General features: G+C 41.0%; 1 protein-coding gene across 7 annotated transcripts in view; it reads right to left on the reverse strand.

The window, feature by feature from the left end:
* Ebf1 (EBF transcription factor 1) overlaps positions 1–21,814 on the reverse strand; it is a 397,327-nt gene that overhangs the window by 71,491 nt on the left and 304,022 nt on the right. For all 7 annotated transcript variants that reach the window (XM_085829017.1, XM_021175730.3, XM_021175728.3 and 4 more), the window contains one exon: positions 18,270–18,396. In XM_085829017.1, coding sequence (XP_085685143.1) covers positions 18,270–18,396 — 127 coding nt within the window. The remainder of the gene's footprint in view (positions 1–18,269; positions 18,397–21,814) is intronic.

Raw genomic sequence — 21,814 nt, forward strand, 5'->3', positions numbered from 1 at the left:
GAACATGGGTAGCCTGAGAACAAGAGTCTTACCCTGCAGAGGACTTACAAGCTTCTAAGAGACTCTAAGAGAAGCACTCAGAAGTGTCTTATTGAGTTGGAATTTGCATATTATTACACACTTTCCCTCCAAAACAACAATCAAGAATGGGAGACCCAGACATTCCCATTTCCTCAGCACTACATGTCAGGTAATTCTATAATTTAGAAAGAACTTAGAACTCTTGAGTGACAGAATGTAGTTTGCCTCTGAAGGCTTTCTGTCAAGACTGTACACCACCAAGTTGATTTGTCTCTCAAGGCCTCAACAACTAATGATAAATTTAGAAACGTATGGTTACTGCAGACCACAAATTCACAATGGATGAACACAAACACATATGCAAAGACTTTCTGAGAAGTAATGCTCCTAGCTCGTTCAAAAGGATGTGTCTTCAAACATTAGACAGTAACTCATTGAATCAAAAGGCAGTACTTCCCATGGCCCAGAGCAGCAGAAATGTACTGTTTTCAGTTTAGTAACATAACAAGAAATACATTAGATTCGGAATCCCTCAGCAAGACAGGAATTCCTTCCAAACACAGGACCCCATTATATAAGATGAAGATCTCCTTGGGCCCTAAATGAACTACGTAGCATAGGAGCTGTCATTAGCTGCTCCAAGGCAAGGAAGAGTTTATAAACCCCAGGATCCCATGTGTTAAGACCAGGCACAGTGGCTTTAAGGCAATATAGATTTCTGAGCTATTTATTTATTTATTTATTTATTTATTTATTTATTATTACTGCGGGTCCCATTCTCCCAGCTGCAACAATTCTGGCTCTGCAGGACCCATGTAACAAGGCGATGGTATCTGAGAACTAATGAGCGAAGGAATGCTCTTCTTTCTTTCAGTGCAATCTCAGGTACGATCCGATGCCGTAAAGGGCTGGATCAATACTGCCAGCAGCAAGCCGCTCGATACCCCCTGAATTATTGCTTCATTTTTCTTCTTATTATAGATGAGTTGTGTTATTATTTTCCCCAAATCGATATTTTACAACCTTTTTTATCCGTTTCTCCATAAATTTTGTCATTACTTTAAACTGGGAATTCCGGTACACTAAATAAGATGCAATATCTGAGAGGAACAGAATGTACTGACATTGTTTTTTTGTTTTTGTTTTTGTGTTACTCTTTTAGACACAAGGCTTCGTTTAAAGGCACCATCACAATCAATAGCCAAAGGGGGAGAAATTTTCACAGAGAATAGTTTAGCATAACCTTCAGCTTGCAAAATAGAAGTGCACATCCATCCCATAAAACAGCAGCCACCCAAACAGTGCAAAGCTAAAAAAAATAAAATAAAATAAAAAATAAAAAAACAAAAAAGGGAGGTAGGGTGCTCAGTGCTCTGCATCTGAAATTTCATCCCTAGTGCCTTTGCTCCCCTCCAGTTCCAGGGCCAATGCAATTCCCTTAAATCATTTTTCACAAAAGAGATCCTTCTGTGCACCTTGGAGAGGTTTAATTGGCTTCTATAGCTGTCTGCTCTTAAGTGTTTAACCATCAGCAAATCAGATCCGATAAACTCATATCCTAGGCTGCTGTTGGCTTTGCCCCAAGCTTGATTATTTAGATGTGAACATCGGCAGTGTCTCCATTCCACTGAAGAGATGGGGAATATGTTCCCCTCCATGAGTTCCAGGATGATGAGTGAATTCTATGTCTCCTATGAAATAATGTATGTTATTTGGCAGAGAATTCTTAGTGGTGACTAAATAATCATTACAGTGCAGTCAGTGGCAATTACATGGTAATTCACATTAACTTTATAATAAGCACTGTACTCTTCACTATATCCATTGGAAGATGAGGCAGAATTGTAGGCTTTCATTTCTTTTTAATGCCACCCAAAATAAGAATAAAGTAAGATCATTGTAAAGGCAGAAGGCTCCGGAACATAATACTGGTGAGTTAAGCTGTAGATCCCATTAAAGAGATGCTTAAATCCATTAAGTATAATTAGACATGACACTCCAGAATTCACAAACAGCCATTCTAATAAAATCATTAAAAATTTTTGGTAGGTTCTTTAAAAATGGGAGACTCTTATAATATAGGCTGTTATATTATATTAAAGCTTTATAATTTTATATGAGCTCTTCTCTTTTATGTAAAAGCCTATGGAACTTTATAAGAACAGTTCTGTTTAAATCAATGAGTCTTAAACAACAATGTACTTCTTGTTACATGTATTTAATAATGTAATAAACTATTCTGAGTAGTATAGAATAAAATGACAAGGACTTCATTCTGATTGGCTGAGAAATCTTGGGATATAGGGCCTCATTTTCTTACAGCATCGCAGGGAGCACATTTACACTCAAATCCCCATTTACATGCATATTATTTAATTTGGGCAATTATGAAGTCTTGAGAGCACTTTCATTACCACTTGAACCCTTAGAAGACTCCATACTATGAATGCATCATATGTAAGACTAGGCAGAGGCATTCTGAGAAGAAAGCAGTGGGAACAACTTTAATTGAACACTTATATTAGTGAATTAAATTAGGTCTGTTTTTAAATGAGCTATCCTTAATTAGCTGCTGTTGGGAAATTGGAAGGAATATATTTTACATTTTACCCATTACACTGAGCATCCGTGGACAACTGGTCATTGTTTTTGCTTTTTTACTAACAACTGAACACAATTTCCTTAAATAATATTTTCTTTTATTTGAATTCTAATAGAAGCCTCTAATAAAATTTAAAGCAGAAATCAAAAATCTCTTGTACAATCTTGGTTATTGGTTTGGGTTTTTTCTTTGTTTGTTTGTATTAATGCATTTGGGATATGCAACTGATAAAGTAATGCCATCCTTAGCACTAACTGAAGCAAAGCCAGCCAAAGAGCCATAGCCTGACTCATAATCAGCCTCCCACTGGCTGCCTGGACATTCAGAAATAACAGGAACAACCCACTGAGCTCACACATATGGGAATCTCTTCCAAGGATGCTTTATGTCTTAGGTCTTCTGATCATCATCATATTCAAATATTTTTCTCATCAGCCCCATGATTCTGACTCAGGGTCCATGAAAACCACTATACACAGCAAAGGCTATGGCTTCTTACCTCCTTGGTGTCAACTGAACAACAGAGGCTTAATGGTAAGATGGACAGTTCACAGAGGTCCTGGCCCAGTAGGAATACCACTGGTCTTTGTGAGCCTTTGATTAGGAGAACACAGCTGGGATGGGAAGCTCAGGAAGGCTCCCTCAAAACCCTCCCTGAATAAGGTTTGAGAAAGTGGCCCTTTTGTCCCAACACTATGCATAGGGCATACATCTATGATGTCAGGGGGAAAGAAGCACTCTTGGCCTGAGTGACTGGACCACAGTGAAAATGGCACTTGGTTCTTCCATAGAACTTTGAAGAAAAGTTCCCCTTTTATTTGTCAGTTGAAAAAGAAGGATGGAAACAGATTAGAAAAGGACAGTCTATAACAGCCTTTCCTCAAATATCACACATTAAAAGGCATCCAAATCAAGTATTCACAGGTCTCCAACCAAGCTTTCCCTGAGAATCTGCTCAAAGACTGGTATACTTAAAATATTAAAGAGCAGCTGTTCAATAGCCACGGTGGTGGTGTTTGAATGAGTCTAATATTCATTCAGCAAACTGATGACGTGAGCTATTTGAATATTTAAGAATCCATTGACAAAACAGCAATACAATTTGTATACGATTTGCTTTGCTCCTGTACGAAGATCAATCCTGTATGAGTTTGGGAGGGGTTTTCCCTCCTCTGAGTCTCAGATGCTTTCTATTGCAAAGTACCAGGATTGGTCCAGGTGATCTCTGGGGAGTTTTCCATCTCTAGAACTCAGATTTATTGAAGTATGTTCTTGTAGATTCTTTCTCTTTAAAAATATATTGTTTTATTGTTTCACACTGTCATATGCTTGTGTTATGAATTTTTTTGCCATTTTCACCTAGAGATCCATTCCATCCTCCACACCTCCTCTCATACTGACCTCCTCTGCGGCATGTTTTTCTCCTGTGTTCACGTCTCCCTTTTGTGCATGGTCCATTCAGGATAATTAGCTACTTGCCCAGGTGTGAGTGGTGAGGTGATTCAACAGAGCGAGAATAACGCTTCGATGATTGCATTATTAATAAGAAATGGATAAGATGTCTTTACCTCTCCCAAATGACAATAGTCTCTTGGGAAGGAGTAGGTTTCACTGACCCCTCCTTCACCATGATGAAATGTTGATGGACCTAACCTAAGACAAGTCTTGTGAAGCTAACCACAAGCCACAGCAAGATCATGGGTCTAACAGCTTTGTTACGCCCTTGTTTTGAAGATGAGGAAACAGGTGTCTCAGATTAATTAGAAAAGTTTCAGGAGTTTTCAGGCCAGTTTCTCAATAACCAAATATGTCTACTCTACCGGGTATGCATAATGTCAGGATATGATCACAGCTGGTAGGCAAGAGACAGGGAATGGGAGAGCAAAACCATCAAGCTGAGTGACTTTACCTAAGTCTATGATGTCTGGAAGCCTAGTTCACATCCTCTCTCAAGTACTCAGCCAGTTGGCTAAATGGGTCATCCTGCAGGCTTCTATTCCGTACATCTATGACTACATTTTTGCTTTCCCTTCACGCCTTCATCCATTCACTGATTTGCTTAGTGCTCACTATGCCCTGTTCTGTGCTAGGCATTGAGATCATGGCAGTGAGTAAGAGAGATGAGAACCTCATTCCTAGAGTTTATATGCCATTGAGAGACAGGAGCCGCACCTACACAGATCATCAAGGTCATATTAGTTGGCATAAGTGCTAAAAATAAAATCAAAACACAAGCTGTAGACAAAGTGCCCATACTTGGGGAAGCTGCCTGAGAGTCTAGAAGCTTCTTTCTAATTAGTGTATTATATCCAAAGTAAAGGGTAGCGCTGAACTAGTGTAAAGCAGTTGTGGATATAAATCTGAGCCAGTGAACAGCAATCAACTTGGGAGAATAGAGATCCGATACCAAATCCATCATCGGGTGACTTAAAGCCCAATGAAGGAACCACTTCACTATGGCTCTGTGTTTAAATTTGTTTATATCTCTTTACCATATAAGACGAAGAGAGCTGCGACACACAGGGCTTCAGTGGCTAGGCTTGTTCTGTGGCCACTGACAAGTCCTGACAAGTCCAGGGACATTTGTTTATAATTTTATTATGTGAAAATTCTAAGTGTTTCAATGATCCCCTTAGACCTTCTGAGCAAAGCTGGGCAAGACACAGTGTGTTTTTTAATCATCTTCAAGAAGCCCTAAGGTACAAGACCTACAAGCATCCCTGAGACAGCTGACAGCCACCCACGCAGAACTCCCAGACCTTGTAGAAGTCAACCTGGCCTTGGAAGCTCTTCTAAAAGTCAGTCAGAAGTTTAGGAAGTGTGTGTGTATGTGTGTGTGTGTGTGTGTGTGTGTGTGTCTGTCTGTCTGTCTGTCTGTCTGTGTCTGTGTATGTGTGTGTGTGTCTGTGTATGTGTGTGTGTGTCTGTGTGTGTCTGTGTTTGTGTGTGCCTGTGTGTGTCTGTGTGTGTGCGTGTAACAATGGTAGAGGTCATTCTCTGTGTTGATATTTAAATCTGAAAATCTTTCTGACCTTAAACAAAGCTCTAAATCCATTCTGACTGGGAGTCAGTGCAGCTCAGTCCAGCAGGCCGGCCCTTCCTCCATGATGTGAGGTTAACCGTGGTTGATGCAAACAGAAAGAAGATGCTTGGTTACATATGTGAGGTCAAAGAGCAGAAGGCAGAAAGGGAAATGGACTCTTCTCTTGGTGTTTCTGCTCAGGATTTAGGCAGCCCCTGTGCTGCCTCTCACCATCAAGAGATGGTATAGAAAGTCTCGGGCTTTATATTAGTACATGGTAACCACCCGCATTTTCAGTGTCCTGAAAAATTGGGCCCACAGAAGAGGGAGTACAGATGTCATCTGAGTTGAAAATCCTGGAAATATGGTGTGGTTTAGAGCACTCAGCTCATAACCAGAATTGCATATAGCAGATGATTCAACAAAGGTAAACAATACCAATGAGCTGACGTTAATAAAAAGAGATAGATCCTCCTCCAAAAATACCTTCATTATATACTTGAAGTATGTTCCTCAAATGCATTATCTCTAAGCAAGGGCATGAAATGCCTCACGGGTAAGAAAGTCAGTCATGAGAAGAACCTGGACTAGGAAATTAATATACCTTTAATAGCTATTTCTATGAAACTGACCTCTTGCTACTTTAGTTCCTTACAAACTTTCTTTTTTCTCATTTTATTTTGTTGGCTGGATGATCTATCTGTCTGATGGTGTGGGTAATTGAACCTGGGTCCTTCTGAATGCTAGTCATGCTCTCTACCACTGAGCTACAGCCATAGCCAAATAAAGCCTTTGGAAGGCCATCTAAAAACACTGGCGAGAGGGATTATGTTTGGAAATTCAAAAAATAGCAAATGGCTGCATGTTCAGTTGCAAAGCTTCCAGTGATAATACAGTACACAGACTCAGAGAGAACCCTGTCCTCAAAGACAATGATGGAAGACAGCATAAAGACTGATAATCCCATGGACTTACACACCCTCTTCACAATTTCCTCACTCTTCTCTTCTCTTCTCTTCTCTTCTCTTCTCTTCTCTTCTCTTCTCTTCTCTTCTCTTCTCTTCTCTTCTCTTCTCTTCTCTTCTCCTCTCCTCTCCTCTCCTCTCCTCTCCTCTCCTCTCCTCTTCTCTCTCTCTCTCTCTCTCTCTCTCTCTCTCTCTCTCTCTCTCTCTCAATTTCTTTCTTTCTTTTTAAGATACAAAAGTAGAAGTGGAACCATCAGGGAAGATGAAGAGGACCAGTATGGAGGGGAACAAATGGAGACAGTGTAAAAAAGATGGCATATTCTTTTTTTTCTTCTTCTTCTTTCTTTTTAGATAGGGTGTGCTATGTAGCCCAGGCTGGCCTTGTGCTTTGATCTTATTGCTTAAGTCTTCTGAGTCCAGCAATTATGGGCCTGGGCTAATGTATCTGTTTCTGAAACCTGTTATTTTGAACAACAAATGACTTTGACTTTTATATTAAAAATAATAATGGCAAAGGTCACATAGATAACATGAACAACAGTAGAAATCCTAAAACGAGAAAAGGTTATGCCCATAAACACTGTACAGTGTTTGATTTGTAAAATGTACCATAACTAAATATGTGAAGTAATGTAAGTAGACACTTCATCATAGTGACTGTAATTAGTAAATCTCACACATCTAAATTTTCACTAGGAAAGTATTTGTATTCAGTATCATACTCTCATCAAGAAAATATTATTTAAATGTTCTATTAAAAACAACAAGTGTGCTCCCCAATGATAGGGGAATGATTAAGTAAATTATGGATCAGCCATAAAATAGACTACAATATATCCACTAAAATATATTCAAGGAATAGGAGAACTTACAGAAGACCTCTTTGTTTTGGGACTTAAACTATAAAATGGGATATAAAATTACAAAAAAAAATTCTTATTCTCTCTGACAAAACACTTATGAGTATATATAGAAAATAATAGCACTCAAAAAAATACTAACAGTGATTATCTCACAGGGGAGGGATAAAGGGTGATAGCATTTTTTTCTGTAATTCCAACTCATCTATATGACTTTGCAATGTGTTCACCATGATATAAGTCACTTAAAATATTGAAGGCACATATTTTCTAAAAACAGCAGTGTTCTTCCCTCTTCAGCAGCCCGGTTTCAGGGAATTGGGAGATTGCACACACTGACAAGGGAAATCCTCAGGGATTTCCTCAGTTCCCAGCCGGGTGTCCCTCAATGGCATCTGAATCCTCCTCCACTACAAGCCTGAATAAGCCTCCAGGGAATTACCTCGCCTCCACCTGTCTCCTTGTCTTATAAGTGGGCTAAAAATGGAACCTGACTAATGCAGACTTTAGAGGGTGGACTAGGCAGGTGTGTTGTATGTACATTTAGTGTCACAGAGAGAAGGAAGATTTAGCTAATACGGAAAAGTTATTGGTGAAATATGGAATAGGAAAGAACAATAAGATGAAAGCAAACAACCCTAGGAGTGTGGGAAATGAGTGGAGGAAAGAAGAGGTCTCCATTCTGCCCACAGATGCTGCAGGTTCCTGGGAGACGGTAGGAGGGACTTCCTCAACCTGTCTAGGGCTTAGTTCTGGACAGATATTGCCAGCATGGTTGAAGGGTTCAGGTGGCTTCCATTTATTCTTCAAAAAGTACAGTCCTACTTGACACAGCCAAGGGCAATGGCCAGAATTTCCTGATCCTGGGGTCATCCAGGTTTTACCCAGAATGCTTCATGTTGTAATTGCATGCTTTGGGGAGCTGGTCCGGACCTCCAAGGACAGTGGGCCCTTGAAGCTTATACTCTTATTGATGAATCCCAGCCAATATGTCAATCTCTGCATCTTGACATCTCCTACTCATGCCCCCCATCAAAGTATAGGACTATTGATTTTGTTCTGTAGGTTTTTCAAAAAAAAAAAAAAGCTAGAACACAAATTCAAGCTGTCTGACTTTAACAGGAAGATCAGGATGTTTCTAATAGAGACTCGGGTGCATCTTAGGAAGTTCCAGTGAAGCGTGAAATGATTGTCAAAGATTAGAAATTGTTTTAAATTCATAATGCCGTGGTCTTTCCGATACATCGCTAAATGGCAAAACAAAACAAATCTCACTTACTAGTATCTAAGATATTTTTTGGAATGAGGTAGACATTCTCAGAGAAAAAAAGACAATAAGATCTATGTCATTAAAATAATATTACTGGCTCACTTTTATAGAGAGGGTTTATGCTTAAAGGGCTGGGAGAAATGTGGTCAATTTTAATATTAGTTTACTTACGTTTAATTGGTGCTTCCTAAATTATCTAACATAAGCATGTAGTGTTTGGCAATAAAGAAAGAAAAACAAGGTCTAGTGCTCTAGTGGGCGCCCCTCTCGTCTTTAGCTTGAACAATGAACACGGGATCAGCACTGCAAATATGGAAAAGCAGAACAGAAAATAGGGCTCTGTGAGCAGTGGGAATAAATCTTATGAGAAGACAAACAGAAATAAAGTTGCCCTTTCCCCCACCCATCCCAATATCTCAGGAGAGATTTCCAGATACGTACTTTAAAAGCTGAAGGGTTAATTTATCACTGTTCTGAGTTTGAAAAAATAATTAAAATTAAAATAAGAAAGCAACCTTGAATACTTCCAACCAAATGCTTTATTGGCTTTGAAAACCAAATCATGTTATATCACACTAAAAAGATTAGCTTCCAAGACCTTCTCATATTGCATCATAGCACTGAGAACCCATAGGAAACACAGTTCCTGCATTCGCTGTTAATAGCTCTCTAATCCTTTACCAGCAATTTATAGTTTAGAAATGGCAACACGTCTTAAAGATTAAAGCCATGTGACAAATAGTTCATGTCCTTTAATAACCAAATCACATGCCTCAGATCCGGGCACTGGCCTGTCTGCCTTTTCTTTCTATACGGTTTTGTGGGTAGGAAATACTTCATGTCCCTATTACATGAATGATGAATGGGACCGTTGGTTATGGTCTGTTATTTGCTTGGCTATAGTCAATATGTTTTCTTTGGACAGGGATTTCTGTGATTTATCTCTCTACTGGCCTTATCACTTATTAACTCTGAGGAGACAGGAAAAAGCCAAGGTTGTATATGAGGCCTTGTGGCCATTTAGACCTCTAATGTCAGGGAAAATATTCCTTTTAATGATCCAGTTACAGTAGCTCCTCATGTCCTGATTACACTCCACTCCAAAGAGGAAATACGGGTCATATTTCTTGGAGAATATATACATAAAATATGCAAAATAATGTGCTTCCTTCGGACTGGCTTTATTCTTTGAAGAAACAGCTTTCATTTCATAGATGTCACTGAAGCACAATGGTTACTTTTACAGATGGTGCTTGCCGTGCCCATTATGGTACCCACAGGGTTTAACTGTACAGATGCCAGCAGATTCGGAATTACCAACACATATAAGATCAGAGAGGGGGGAAAATCACATTTTATGAAAATAATCTTCCCTTTGGTGGCGAAGAGGGTTGGGGTTTACTCTTCGCACCAAAACAAAGGGAATAAACATTCTTTCCACACTGAATGCCTTCTTTTTATATGAATAGCTCTCTCAGAATCATTTTTTTTTTAAGGCATGGGGGCAAGCAACCACCTCCAAACTTTTCTTTCATATTGAGTCATTTCTAATCAGGACGGCACTGGTGGAGAAGCACAGGGAGGGTTCCATTACACTCTCTTGCAGCTGAATCCAAAGTGAAAACCAGCTGATGTAGAGAAGATAGGGGAGGGGGAAGAAGAAGAGGAGGTGGATGCAAGCAAGCAAGCAAGCCTGTTCTTGCCTCCTATTCTCCACTCTTTGTGAATGGCTGCTTAGGCCTGTGTTTTTCCACAATGAGTAAGTGTGTAGGCTATCACCGTGCACAAAGCATCTTTGGACTCACCCTTTCACTGAATCTTACAAAGACCCCTGGGAAACACAGCAAAGTCAGAGCCCCGCCATCATCATGCATGGAGAAAAGAAGAAAATCTGCTCAGTTTAAGTCCTCTGGTCCCCCACACTCCGTACCTACCCTCCCTTTCTACTCCTCAGCTCTCAAACTCTCTGGTGCACCCTATCTCCTCTGGTAATCACCGAAACCCAAGCCGCCAGAGAGCTTTCCTTGGTGACTTCAAAAACCTTTGAGAAAGACTTCCAACTCCCATCCTGGTCTGTAGTCCCTCCTTCTAGCTGGTCTCAAAAATTATAAATGTCACAGCCAACTGCCATTTCAGGAACTCTGGAAACTGTCTTTGGTTCTAAAGATAAGTATTAACTATTCTTTGTGGCTTGCATTCAGTGTCTTCTTAAACACTCCATCTCTGAATCATTCTCTGTTCAGAAGCCTACCGCCCTGCACCGATCCCTGAGCTGATGCTTCGTTATGCTTAAAATCTCAGCTCATATATCTTTCCTAAGAGGAAACTATCTCTGACTTATTAGGGTTCCTTTTCTTATGTGCTTATCTGAAACCCTGTTCTTATTTTTCTGGGTATTCCCAAGGTTTAACATAACAGACATAGGAACATCCATATTAGCTCTGGGACATAAGATCAATGAAAACAGAGACCCTGTCTGCTTTGGCTCAACTATGTTTCAGGGCATTGCCTAGAAGTAGTTTAGCACACCTAGACTAGAACAGGAATCTACAAACATGCTTGTAATATATAAATAGATGACATGGGGAAATCATAACTAAACCCAGATATTCTTAGTCCAACTCCATAGTTTAGGAAGAAAGAGTGTCTGCATGCCAGAGAAAGCTGAAATGCATATACTGTTAATCAAAGAAAGCTCCAATGACCAGTTGTTTGAATTTTTCTTTTAAACAGAAACAACATTCTTACTCTCTGCTCTTTACATTCTGAGTTTATTTTTAGACAACACTCCCACCAGAGCAGGCACCATCAGAACTACATTACCTGCCTGACCTATTTACTCTTTAAACACAAATACCATTAAAATGTCTTCATTTTACAGGTGAGGAAATGAAAACTATTTATTCCACAGATCTAAGCCCATTTTTCCCTTATCAGAAACCCCAACTATTGTATTCTACGCATGAAAACGTCAAGTGCAGAGGGATAGATTCTTAATTAACAGATTCTATTTACAGCCCATGTCATCCAGATTACAGCAATCAATGAGGACCCATTGATTCTGGGCAATATGTTAATCAATTATCAGGGAGCAACTATCAAAACCTCATGAGATACTAAGTCAAGTTGCTTCAGCACAGCTTACAAAGTCACTAAGACGGAGGAAGGCTATCTCCTCCTTTATCAAGTTAGTGGGTCTATATCCATTTCTGTCTTATCCACAAACAATAGAAGAAAAGAGCCATGAGCATAAGGAAGTTATGATGAGGGAGTGGTTTAATTGCATGGCACAAGAGAGATGGAATGTCAGAAAGTCTCCTGTCAACCTAAGATCAGCTGTGGGGAATATCAAACTTACCTACTCCAACTAGTCCATTTTACCATGAAAAAAGATGAGGCATAGTGCATGTAAGAATCTATCCTAGGTATCTCGGTAAGGTAAGTGCAGAACCTGAGCTATACTACAGGCCTCTGTCTCAGCCATCACTGTCCACTCCCCTGCCATGGTAAGAATACCATCAGAGGAACTCTTGCATGTGCTTGTACTTAAGGCAAGTATGGATCCCCAGGTAAAAGCAGAGTTTGAGGCATAGTAAGTAGCTGAGAAAACTGTGGCAAAGCTGAGTGGACCATGAACGTCCAGGCAAAGAGGTTACGTGGCAGCTTATATCGAGTGAGCCAATGGGGATGCTTCCTACAGGGTAATGATAAGATGGTGGCTTTTCAGGAGACTCGGGAAGCCATGAATCCACATTTGAAAAGGCTTAAAGAACAGGAGATTCTTCCCCTTCTAACACTCTGCCTCCTGCTTAGAGAAAATTATTTTGTTGGCCCCAAAGGAGCAGCTCTCTTTTTGTAGGGGAAGCTCTGTAAGGGAAGAAGGAAAGCCCAGAGGTTTGTGGGCTGAATGGTCTTGAGCCTGGAGTTGAAGGTAATTCTAGCCTGTGCCCCCTGAGGAAGGTTGGTGATGGGCTATGCCCATGGTACACTGTCCTGAGGGAGGTTAGTGATGGGCTATGCCCATGGTACACTGTCCTGAGGGAGGTTGGTGATGGGTTATGCCCATGTTACACTGTCCTGAAGAAGAGAGGGGGAAATTGCAGGGGAGAAGAAGAGCAAACCCATGTATTTTTCTTGGGGGGACAAATCAGACCAAAGACTGATAATCAAAATATTTCTTATCCAAACCATGGTTTGGCCTCCAAGAGTCCATGCTCTAGATACTGGGTGCCCAGTGTGGCAGCATTAAGAGGAAGAGCCTAAAGGAATGTGATTAATGTGACTAGGCTATTGGATGTGCTGACCTTGGGAAGAACGACTGTACTCCTTGTAGGCTCCTGCTCGGAGAGTAGGTGGCTATGGGGAGTACACATCTGAATTCCCCAGTCTTTGGTCTCCCCACTCGTGACCACTCTGACCCATGCCTACTCCACAACACCATCCACCATGTGTGAGGCAGCTCATGAGGTCCTTTCCAGAGGCCAAAAAGATGGGACCATTTGGTCTTAGACTTTCAACCTCCAAAACTGTGAATTAAATAACCCTATTTTCTTTATAAGCACTCAGTCTAGGCTTTGTTGTGACAACAGAAAGTGGAATAATTATTTAAAACTCAGTTTCTTGTTACCATAATTATCCACACATTGCCTTTTCCATTTGTTGCTGCTTCAATGTCCTGGTGCCTATGATTCTGTTACTAAAAACCCTTAAAGGCAAATCTTAGATTGCTGGGAAGATGAGGATGATGGTAAACAAGATGTGAAATGTTTGCTCTCAAAAGGGGACCCAAAAATCAATGGGTGGGGCATCGGCAACTGCTCAGCAGTTCAGAGATTTGTGCTCTTGCTGAGGACCCAGGTTCAGCTTCCAGCACCCACATTGCAGCGTGCAACTATCTGTAAGTCCAGTTCCAGACGATCCAGTACAGTCCTTGACTGTAGTCCTTTGGCACTGAGAGTGCACACGATGCACATACACACATGGAGACAAAATCCTCACACACAGAAAATAGTGATTTTTTTTTAAGAATGGATGACTAAAGATAATAGCCACAGTTTAATGCCAATGCTAAAACCTGGCTTCTTTCTAGATGTTACACATTTCTCTGATTCTAAAAACAACCCTAGCAAGTTATCCTTTTCTTCTTATAAAAATGAGGGAGCTCAGAGCCATGATATGAAGATCTCAGGAATAGCTTCTGCAGTAAATGGCAAAGCTGAGAGCTCAATCTATATCTATTGCCTTAAATGGAAGCACCCAATCCTTACGCGGCTCTGTATTACTGGCAATTAAAAAAGGAAACAGACGGAGAGAAACGAGGAGGGGGAAAGGTGGGGGGAAGGAAGGGAGGATTAAAACAAATATGATCAGGAGAGAAAAATAAAAAGGAAATTAACAGTCATCAAGAGCCGCAGAACTTATTTTCCCCACAAGGCCCATCCTGCGGGCAGAACTACAAGCTCTGCAGCGCCAGGGAGAACAAACAGGAAGTAGTTCAGGAAGCAGCTTCATTCCCCAGTTAATAAGCTATTTGGATTGGCTCTTACAGGGGCCACCGTCAGGTGAACACTGTTAGAATGAGACCGCAGTTGGTAGAAAGGTTCTGATAGGTTGCTTAGCCAGCCAATCATCAGGGCTCTCCCCAGCCTGTAGGGAAGGGATATGACTTTTAAGTACAGCCCTAATCCACGGGTTGAAGTTGGTCATATGTCATCCCGTGGTCCTTCTTTATTTAAATTTTTGTTTGCTTACTTGTTGATTTTCCCTGGGCATGAAGAAATTACCACAATGAAAGCAAAGTGTTATTAGAAAACCCAGTTGTAAGAATTGTAACGAAACAGCTAAACAGCTCCTAAGGAACTCTTAGCACCCACGCTCACGGACGCTTTAGCAGGACCAATCATGCTCCGAAAGGAAGCAGCTCATTTAGAGAATGAACGGCTGTAAAAACAAAACATACAAAATAAGGGGGTGCATGAAGATATTGGGGGGAGGCCCTATAGTCAGCGAGATCTGGTGAGTCCTGTGGTCTTGTACTTCATCTACCTGGACTGACTGACCAGATACAAGATCGTAGGACTCTGAAAACAACCCTAGGATGAGATGAGGTTTTAGTTTCTTTCATTTAGAAACCTGTAAAACGTAAAATCAGCCCTGCCGTCACATTTGCTGAAGACTGAGGAAACACAATAAAGTCTGATCTGGCCGGTGCTGTCGGCGCTTCTATGTTCTGTTTAAGTCAGGACTCATTCTTCTCCAGGACTCTGATTGGGCAAAGGCAAGAACATCATACATCTAGTGAATAGGAACACTCGAGTCTGAGGACCAGTGACAGAGAGTTGCAGCCAGCATCCTTAAGAGATTGGGGTCAGCCTTCAGTCCGTGTTTAGTCGGACTACTTCCTCTAAAAAGTGGGTTTTTAATTGCATCAACTAGACCAGGATTTATGTTCCTTTATGGTTTTATTTTTGTGGTTTTGGCTTAAAATAGATTTTTAGAGCCTTTCACATTCCTATATCCAAAGTCTGTCCTAAACCCTCTGAAAGCAGTGGGAGTGTCTTAATTGGGGTGTTATTCTTCAGTTCTGTGATACTCTCTAGTTTCTTTTTAAGGGAAAAATTCCAGTGACATTCCATTAAGAAACAAGATTTGTTTGCCACTCCAGAAAGGCAAACCTCACATCTTGAAGTAGTATGGATGTTAAAGATGAGGTGTGAACTTCTGGGAGTGGGCTGGAGAGGGACCTGCATGAGCACAATGCCCTAAGCAGTTGTTTGGATACAAAGAAGTACAGGCACTGAGGCCTCTTCTCTACACCTTCACTTGTGAAGAGTGAGGAGCCCAGAGGTGAACTGTGTAAGGCCCAGGAGCTGGGACACTAGCCATGACTGAGGGCCCACCACAAGGACAAGCCACGTGTCAGTGACCAGGAGGCTCAGAAGTTTCCTAATTAAACCCACGTGATGTCACTGTAACGATGGATAGACAAGGAGTCTCTGTCTTCATTTCTCTCGATTTCTATGTTTCTCACATAAGAAGAGGCTAGATTTCTTCCTATGATACATTACGAGTGGCATCTTCTTGTCAGTAGCCCACAGTTGAAGACATGAATTCTTCCCGCTCTTATTTAGATTCCCACAAATGAACACATCAACACACATTTCTCCAGAATTCCTTCCCTTCGCTTGCAGATCTGCTGTTTTTAATCTTTGATCTTAATTCCAGTCTGATACAGCTTTCCCAAGATGTAATTTCTTAAATTGGTAGCAATTTTTGAATGGTTTAGAAAATCTTAAATAATGGTGGATCAGTCGATCCCTTGGGGTGTTTGTTTGTTTGTTTGTTTGGGGTTGTTTGTTTGGTTTGGGTTGTTTGTTTGTTTGTTTGTTTGGAGGGGAGGAAGAGCTTTGTTTCGTTTTGTTTGAGAATTTATGTAATGGCAGTGATTTTTTAAAAAAATTTTATGGCCATGTGGCTCTAGGGTATATTTTACTAAACACTGATTAACAATAATTTCTTCTAAATGAGACTTGACCACAAAAGGGAGCAGTACTGAGCAAGGACATTGTCACCAAAGCGGAAGCCACGGCTGACTGCTTCTGATGCCTCCCGCCCCACCAACGTTTTCCTTTTCTTCTTCTCTTCTTCTTTTCTCTTTCTTGTTCTTAATAGCAAAGTAAATAAGCAACCAGTGAGGCCTAAATATTTTCGGCCAAAAACAGAGTCCAAACTCCTCAGAGAAAACATTTGGCCTCTGTGGTTTTGTAATGTATTCCAGAACCGCGAGTCCAGCAAGGAACGCTGTGCAAAGCTCCCATCCCCTTGGAATGACGGTGGGGAATGTTACAGTATCAGAAATTTCAATTGGTCCTTTTCCTGCGAGCCTATAATGAGGCTCCTTTAAAAAAAATAGAAAGAAAAGAGAATTAAAAAAAAAAAACAAAAACCTTACAGTGCTATCTGCAAGTTCTCATGGGAAAAATGAATGGCAAGAAACCCTAGATTTAAAAGAAACAGCTAATCCGCTATTTTGATTGTTCTTCAAAACTTATGCTGAACCAATGAGCCTAATTAAAAACACTTGGCCCACTTCTATAGAGCATCATAGCTTTCTCTATGCTTCGTTTGTGTACACCACAAAACTCCAGATCGACTTTTTTTTTTCAAGCGCTCACTAACAAAGTGCTGACTTTGTTGGGATGGCTGAGCTAATTTCGTGAACTCAGTGTGAAACCTGAGCTAAACAAAATTGTGGTAATTTTCCTTAATTTGTAAAAGTGATTGGAGTGCAAACAAAATTTTCCTCTTGGGTCAATCCTATAATTTTCAATTAACTAAAACTAATCGGCAGGCAGGCACCAACCCTGTATTTTGTTTAAAGGGCTGGGAGGCATTTCCGAGGGTCAAAATATATTAACTTGGTTTGTTTGTTTGTTTGTTTGTTTGTTTGTTTGTCATTCTGTTTGTCTGTCTCTGTCTGTTGGTGGTGAGCTCTCATTGTGTGAGAGAGACAGGGTGACTATCAAGCATGCCTGGTTTGCTTCATAGTATAAAATTATAGGGGAAGATGCTTTGAGGTAGAATGTTAGAGCAAAAATGAAACCTGCTCATTGGATTATGTGGTTTAATTAGGATGTGCTAACAGAACCACTTCTTCTGTGCTCCAGACCCCTCTGTGTGAATTCAACTTCCCATCTATATGGAGAGGCCTAGCAGACCCTTAATAATAAACAGAGAAGAAAAGCAGTGGCTAGCTCCTGAGCTAGCCAGGTCATGTGAAGCCAAGGGCTCTCAAATCTACCACACCTCCCACCCGTGATCAGCCTACACCTCACCTTTGAGCATGTAAGAAACAAAGAGTCTGCCCACCCCTTCCATAGCAGATGCTGAATTCGATGATGAGATCCCTGGGTGTTTGCTTAGCCCATTGCATATATTTCTACATCCTGCCAGCCCAGGTCCCTGCCTGATTGGCTGGGCCTGGTAGAAGGGATTTCAGATGCACCCTGTAACCCTAGCTGCTTACCACAAGGCATGTCCCTGTGCCAGTGCTGTTGGGGGTGGGGCAGACCAAATGCAGCTTACTGGGGCAGAGAGCACGACCCAGCATAACTATGAAAACTTCCAAATGTGTTTAATTCAAGTGCTGCGGCAGGCTAGAAGAAAGCAGCACTGTTCGTCAAAGTTCAACCCTGCTCCATAAGCAAACTCCAACAACAAGCTGGCCAATCTACTAGAGAGAGACCTTGGTCCTGTCTAATATAGTCCCGCTCTCTGTTTCTCTAAGTAGGCAACCAATTCTTTCAACATGCAAAGCTATTACACCTCCATCAGCTTTAAGTATTACATCTCCATAAACTTTTAGTAATAATAATCAAAGCAATTTCTTCGGTCCTGTACTTGTTGAAATGGGAAAAAAAATCTGTCTTAACAGAAACAACGTTAAACACACTTGCACACGCACACGATCAAGGAAAACATCTCATGAAGTCAACAGAGCTCTGTGGTTCCCATTTGCAGGCATGCTTACCTGTGTAGATGAATCTGCCTGGTGTCCCTTTGCAGAACTGCTTGGACTTGTACGACAGTGTGACTTCCACCACACCAGGGATGTGCCGAGGAGGTGTCTGAACACGGATGGCGTGAGGAGTTATCAACTGCAGGAGACATGGAAGGAGGAAGGGTCACTGGAATATGTAAAGGACTCATGTCCCAGCTGCCCTACCGTAGCTCTCTATAAACAGAGCTCTAAAACACGTCATTAACCTGTCAGTGGATACCGTCTGGATGGAACCTGTGGAAAAGATGCCGACAACAACATTTACAAGTGCTCTGCTTATAGCCACAATAGCATTATCTGGGTTTTCCTTCACAGCAGGCCCTGTACTTTCCCGGTTTGGAAAGGGAACCTGGCCTAATGAAATGGTTTATCTCCTACAGGATATCCTTTGGAAAACCTGTTTGCAACAGATGCCCAAATCAGAGTAGAGCTTTGCCATGCCTTTCCAGAGGGTATGGGCCTGGTGTTTGAACTGAGCTCTTAAACACGTGGAGAGCACAGAGGTAGGAAACAGTAGGCCTGGGCATTCTAATTAGCTGCAGAACACACGTATGAAAGTCCAGAAGACCATTTGGCACATTAACTACCAGAGGCGCAATCAAAGCATTTTAAAGGGGAGAGCAAAGGATCTGCCTCCCTGGAATAGCTTAGGGCTCTGGATGAACTAAAGACTCTCCATAAAAGAGAAATGAAGGTTGGGGAGGGGGCTGCTGGAGGCTTAGCCTGCCTCTATGCAGTGGCACATGCACGGTGAGGAAGTTCATTTCTGAACACTATTGGCAATCAAATTATACTATAAAGCAGAATTTATTTTTTATTACTCTTACCTCATTTTATATAAAGAAAATATTATTAATGGTCATAAAATGAGCATTATCTAGATATTTGAGAAAAAAGAAGAAGAGCATCCCTGGCATTTGACTGCTTGACCTGTGACAGAACTGCATTCTAAGTGATCTCTCTGAGAAGTCAGCAATGGCCTAAACAGCTCAACACGGAAGCATGGACCGAACATACAGAAGCTAGAATATCCTCTATGGGCAGTCTCCAGTGAGTCAATGCTAGCTTATATTTATACTGTTGGATGGCAACAGTGTGGAAGGAGGTTTTATTTAAGTGTGAAAGCCACCCAGCTGAAGTGTTTTGCCCGAGAGTCGTGGGTGAGGTGATAAAAAACCATATCCAGCCCCTGGTTGCCACCAAGGGAAACTGTCTTAGCACCTTGTGACAGGCAGAAGGATGAGAAAGTTATTCATGCTAAAATCCACAACTAATGCTGCAAAATGTTCCTGGAAACATAAGAGAAACCACTGAGCTCAAGTCATCTTAGGGCTCAGAGATGCCTCATCCTCTTCTCTCGAATACACAGGAAGTCTGAGCTTACTGGCTAGAAACTGAGAGTCACAAAGAAATATTGCACTAAGACCATGCCATAAGGGAACTCTGGAAACCAAGTCTATTGCCATGGCTCGTGTTTTCTGGAAAGCTAAGGGTTTACTCACAAAAAGGACCAATGATATTGAAAATCTACATTAGACTGAGGAGCTCCTGGACTCTAGTGGACAACCTACTAAATGGACTGAATATCACGCTACCTTCTAAATATGTGCCTCGATTTACCCATTGGTGAGCACAGTTCTCAGCTCTCATTAAAAATGCATCTTTGTGAAGGGGACTGCGATTCATATGGAAACTTAACACTGGTCAAAGTGCAGAGCACAAATCTATGGAGGGATCAGCCTTAAATGGTACATCTGGATCCCACTGCCCCCTGCCAAGGCTCAGGAAGCCACATCAACCCCTAGCTGGGGAGCTAATGGTTCCTAGTAGAGGAAGAATCGATATTCTTTATAGATGTGTCCCCTGGTAGGAGGACCATGCTCCAGCCAATGGCCCCACCCATGTATACAGGGTCAGCATTAATTAGACTCAGAAAGAAAAAAAAAAAAGAAAGAGAGAGAGAGACAAAAAGAAGGATATGAAGTTGGGAGAGGAAGCTCTAGGTGCAAGTTGCGGAGTTTCTGAATATAATCAAAATACATTGTATACAGGTGTGAAGTTCTCAACCAATACATAAGAATGGAAACAAGTATTCTATCCACATTGAAATCCTTCCCAAAACGTTTTGAATGCTGTCTGAAACATGGAGAACATGCAAGGTCACTTAACTTTGATAAACCAAGATCATATTTGAAGTCACCTGTCTTACATCTTGCTGTAATACATTAAAACACTGAGTGATGGCCGAAGTATGAAGTGCTGTCCCCCAACCCTAAAATGCTTCCACACAGTTAAGCACTTGAAATGACTTCTGTTTTAGTCTGTGCTTTTGTCCTCTGCATCTTCTAATCAGCACTTATAATCTACAGGCATAGAAACAAGGAGATCAGGTTTAATACTGTATAGAGAACAAGAGCCAAACCAGGTCCAGATCCTTCTTTGCCTACCCATGCTTGGCTACCCTCTGACTTCCTGACCACACGTTCTCTATGCAGTCAACCAAAGTCAGAGTGGTCGGCCTGTTTGTAGGAATTCAGATGATTACAACATTCACAATATGACTCCTAGAAAACTATTGACTGTGTGCCATCAAGAATTTCCTGTTTATCGTTCTTCTACTGAACAGTTTGTGAGACCAGGAGAAACTCTTGAATCCTCATGTCTCTTCTTAAAAGTTACGAAGGAGAGTCAGGAGAGATGGCTCAGGCGTTAACAGTACATTAGGTATTCTTACAGAGGTCTTGGGTTAAGTTTTCAGTATCCAACATCCATATGGAGGCCATATGTAATTCCAGTTCTAGGGGATTCTGTGTCTTTTTCTGACCTCCATAGGTACCAGGTGTACCCATGGTATACATACATACATGTAGGTAATACACTCATGCACAAAAAATAAAAATAAACAAATCTAAAAATATGTTACGAAATGAATGTCTTCCATACATAGTATTCTAAAGATTCCTGAAATAAATTCATGTATAAATATACTCATAACTCTACTAAATGTTTGACTCCAGTAGGCACAATTATCCTTTCAGGAATCCATTCTTCTTAACCCAGTTATATTAAAACACTCACCAAATAACTTACTATCAAAGTGACAACTCGACTAGCTTTGTACTTATATCCCAACAGGAGCATGGGCTGCTGTCTATATTCTTTCTATATGGTAAGGAAAAGGAACACTGCTCAACATCTGTGGCTTCAATAAGAAATGAAGTAAATATTTTTAAGGTATTAAAGAGTTTGAGAAATGGCTTAGTTGTTAAAACTACTTGCTGTTCTTCTAGAGAACAAAGTCCTTGGGTAGCCTACAACTGCTTTTAAATCAATCCAGCTACAGAGGATCTTATGCCCTCTTTCTGTCTCTTGGGGTACTGCACACACATGTACACACATGCATACACAAACACACACACATGCATAATATGCACACACACACAAGCACACAAGTCAAAATAAAAATAAATCTAAAATGAAAAGAAGTTAAGACAGTAATAATAAAATGTCTACAC

Source organism: Mus caroli, unplaced genomic scaffold (genome assembly GCF_978045245.1).
Source record: "Mus caroli unplaced genomic scaffold, Mus_caroli_1 scaffold_13, whole genome shotgun sequence".
In the NCBI taxonomy this organism is placed as follows: Eukaryota; Metazoa; Chordata; class Mammalia; order Rodentia; family Muridae; genus Mus; species Mus caroli.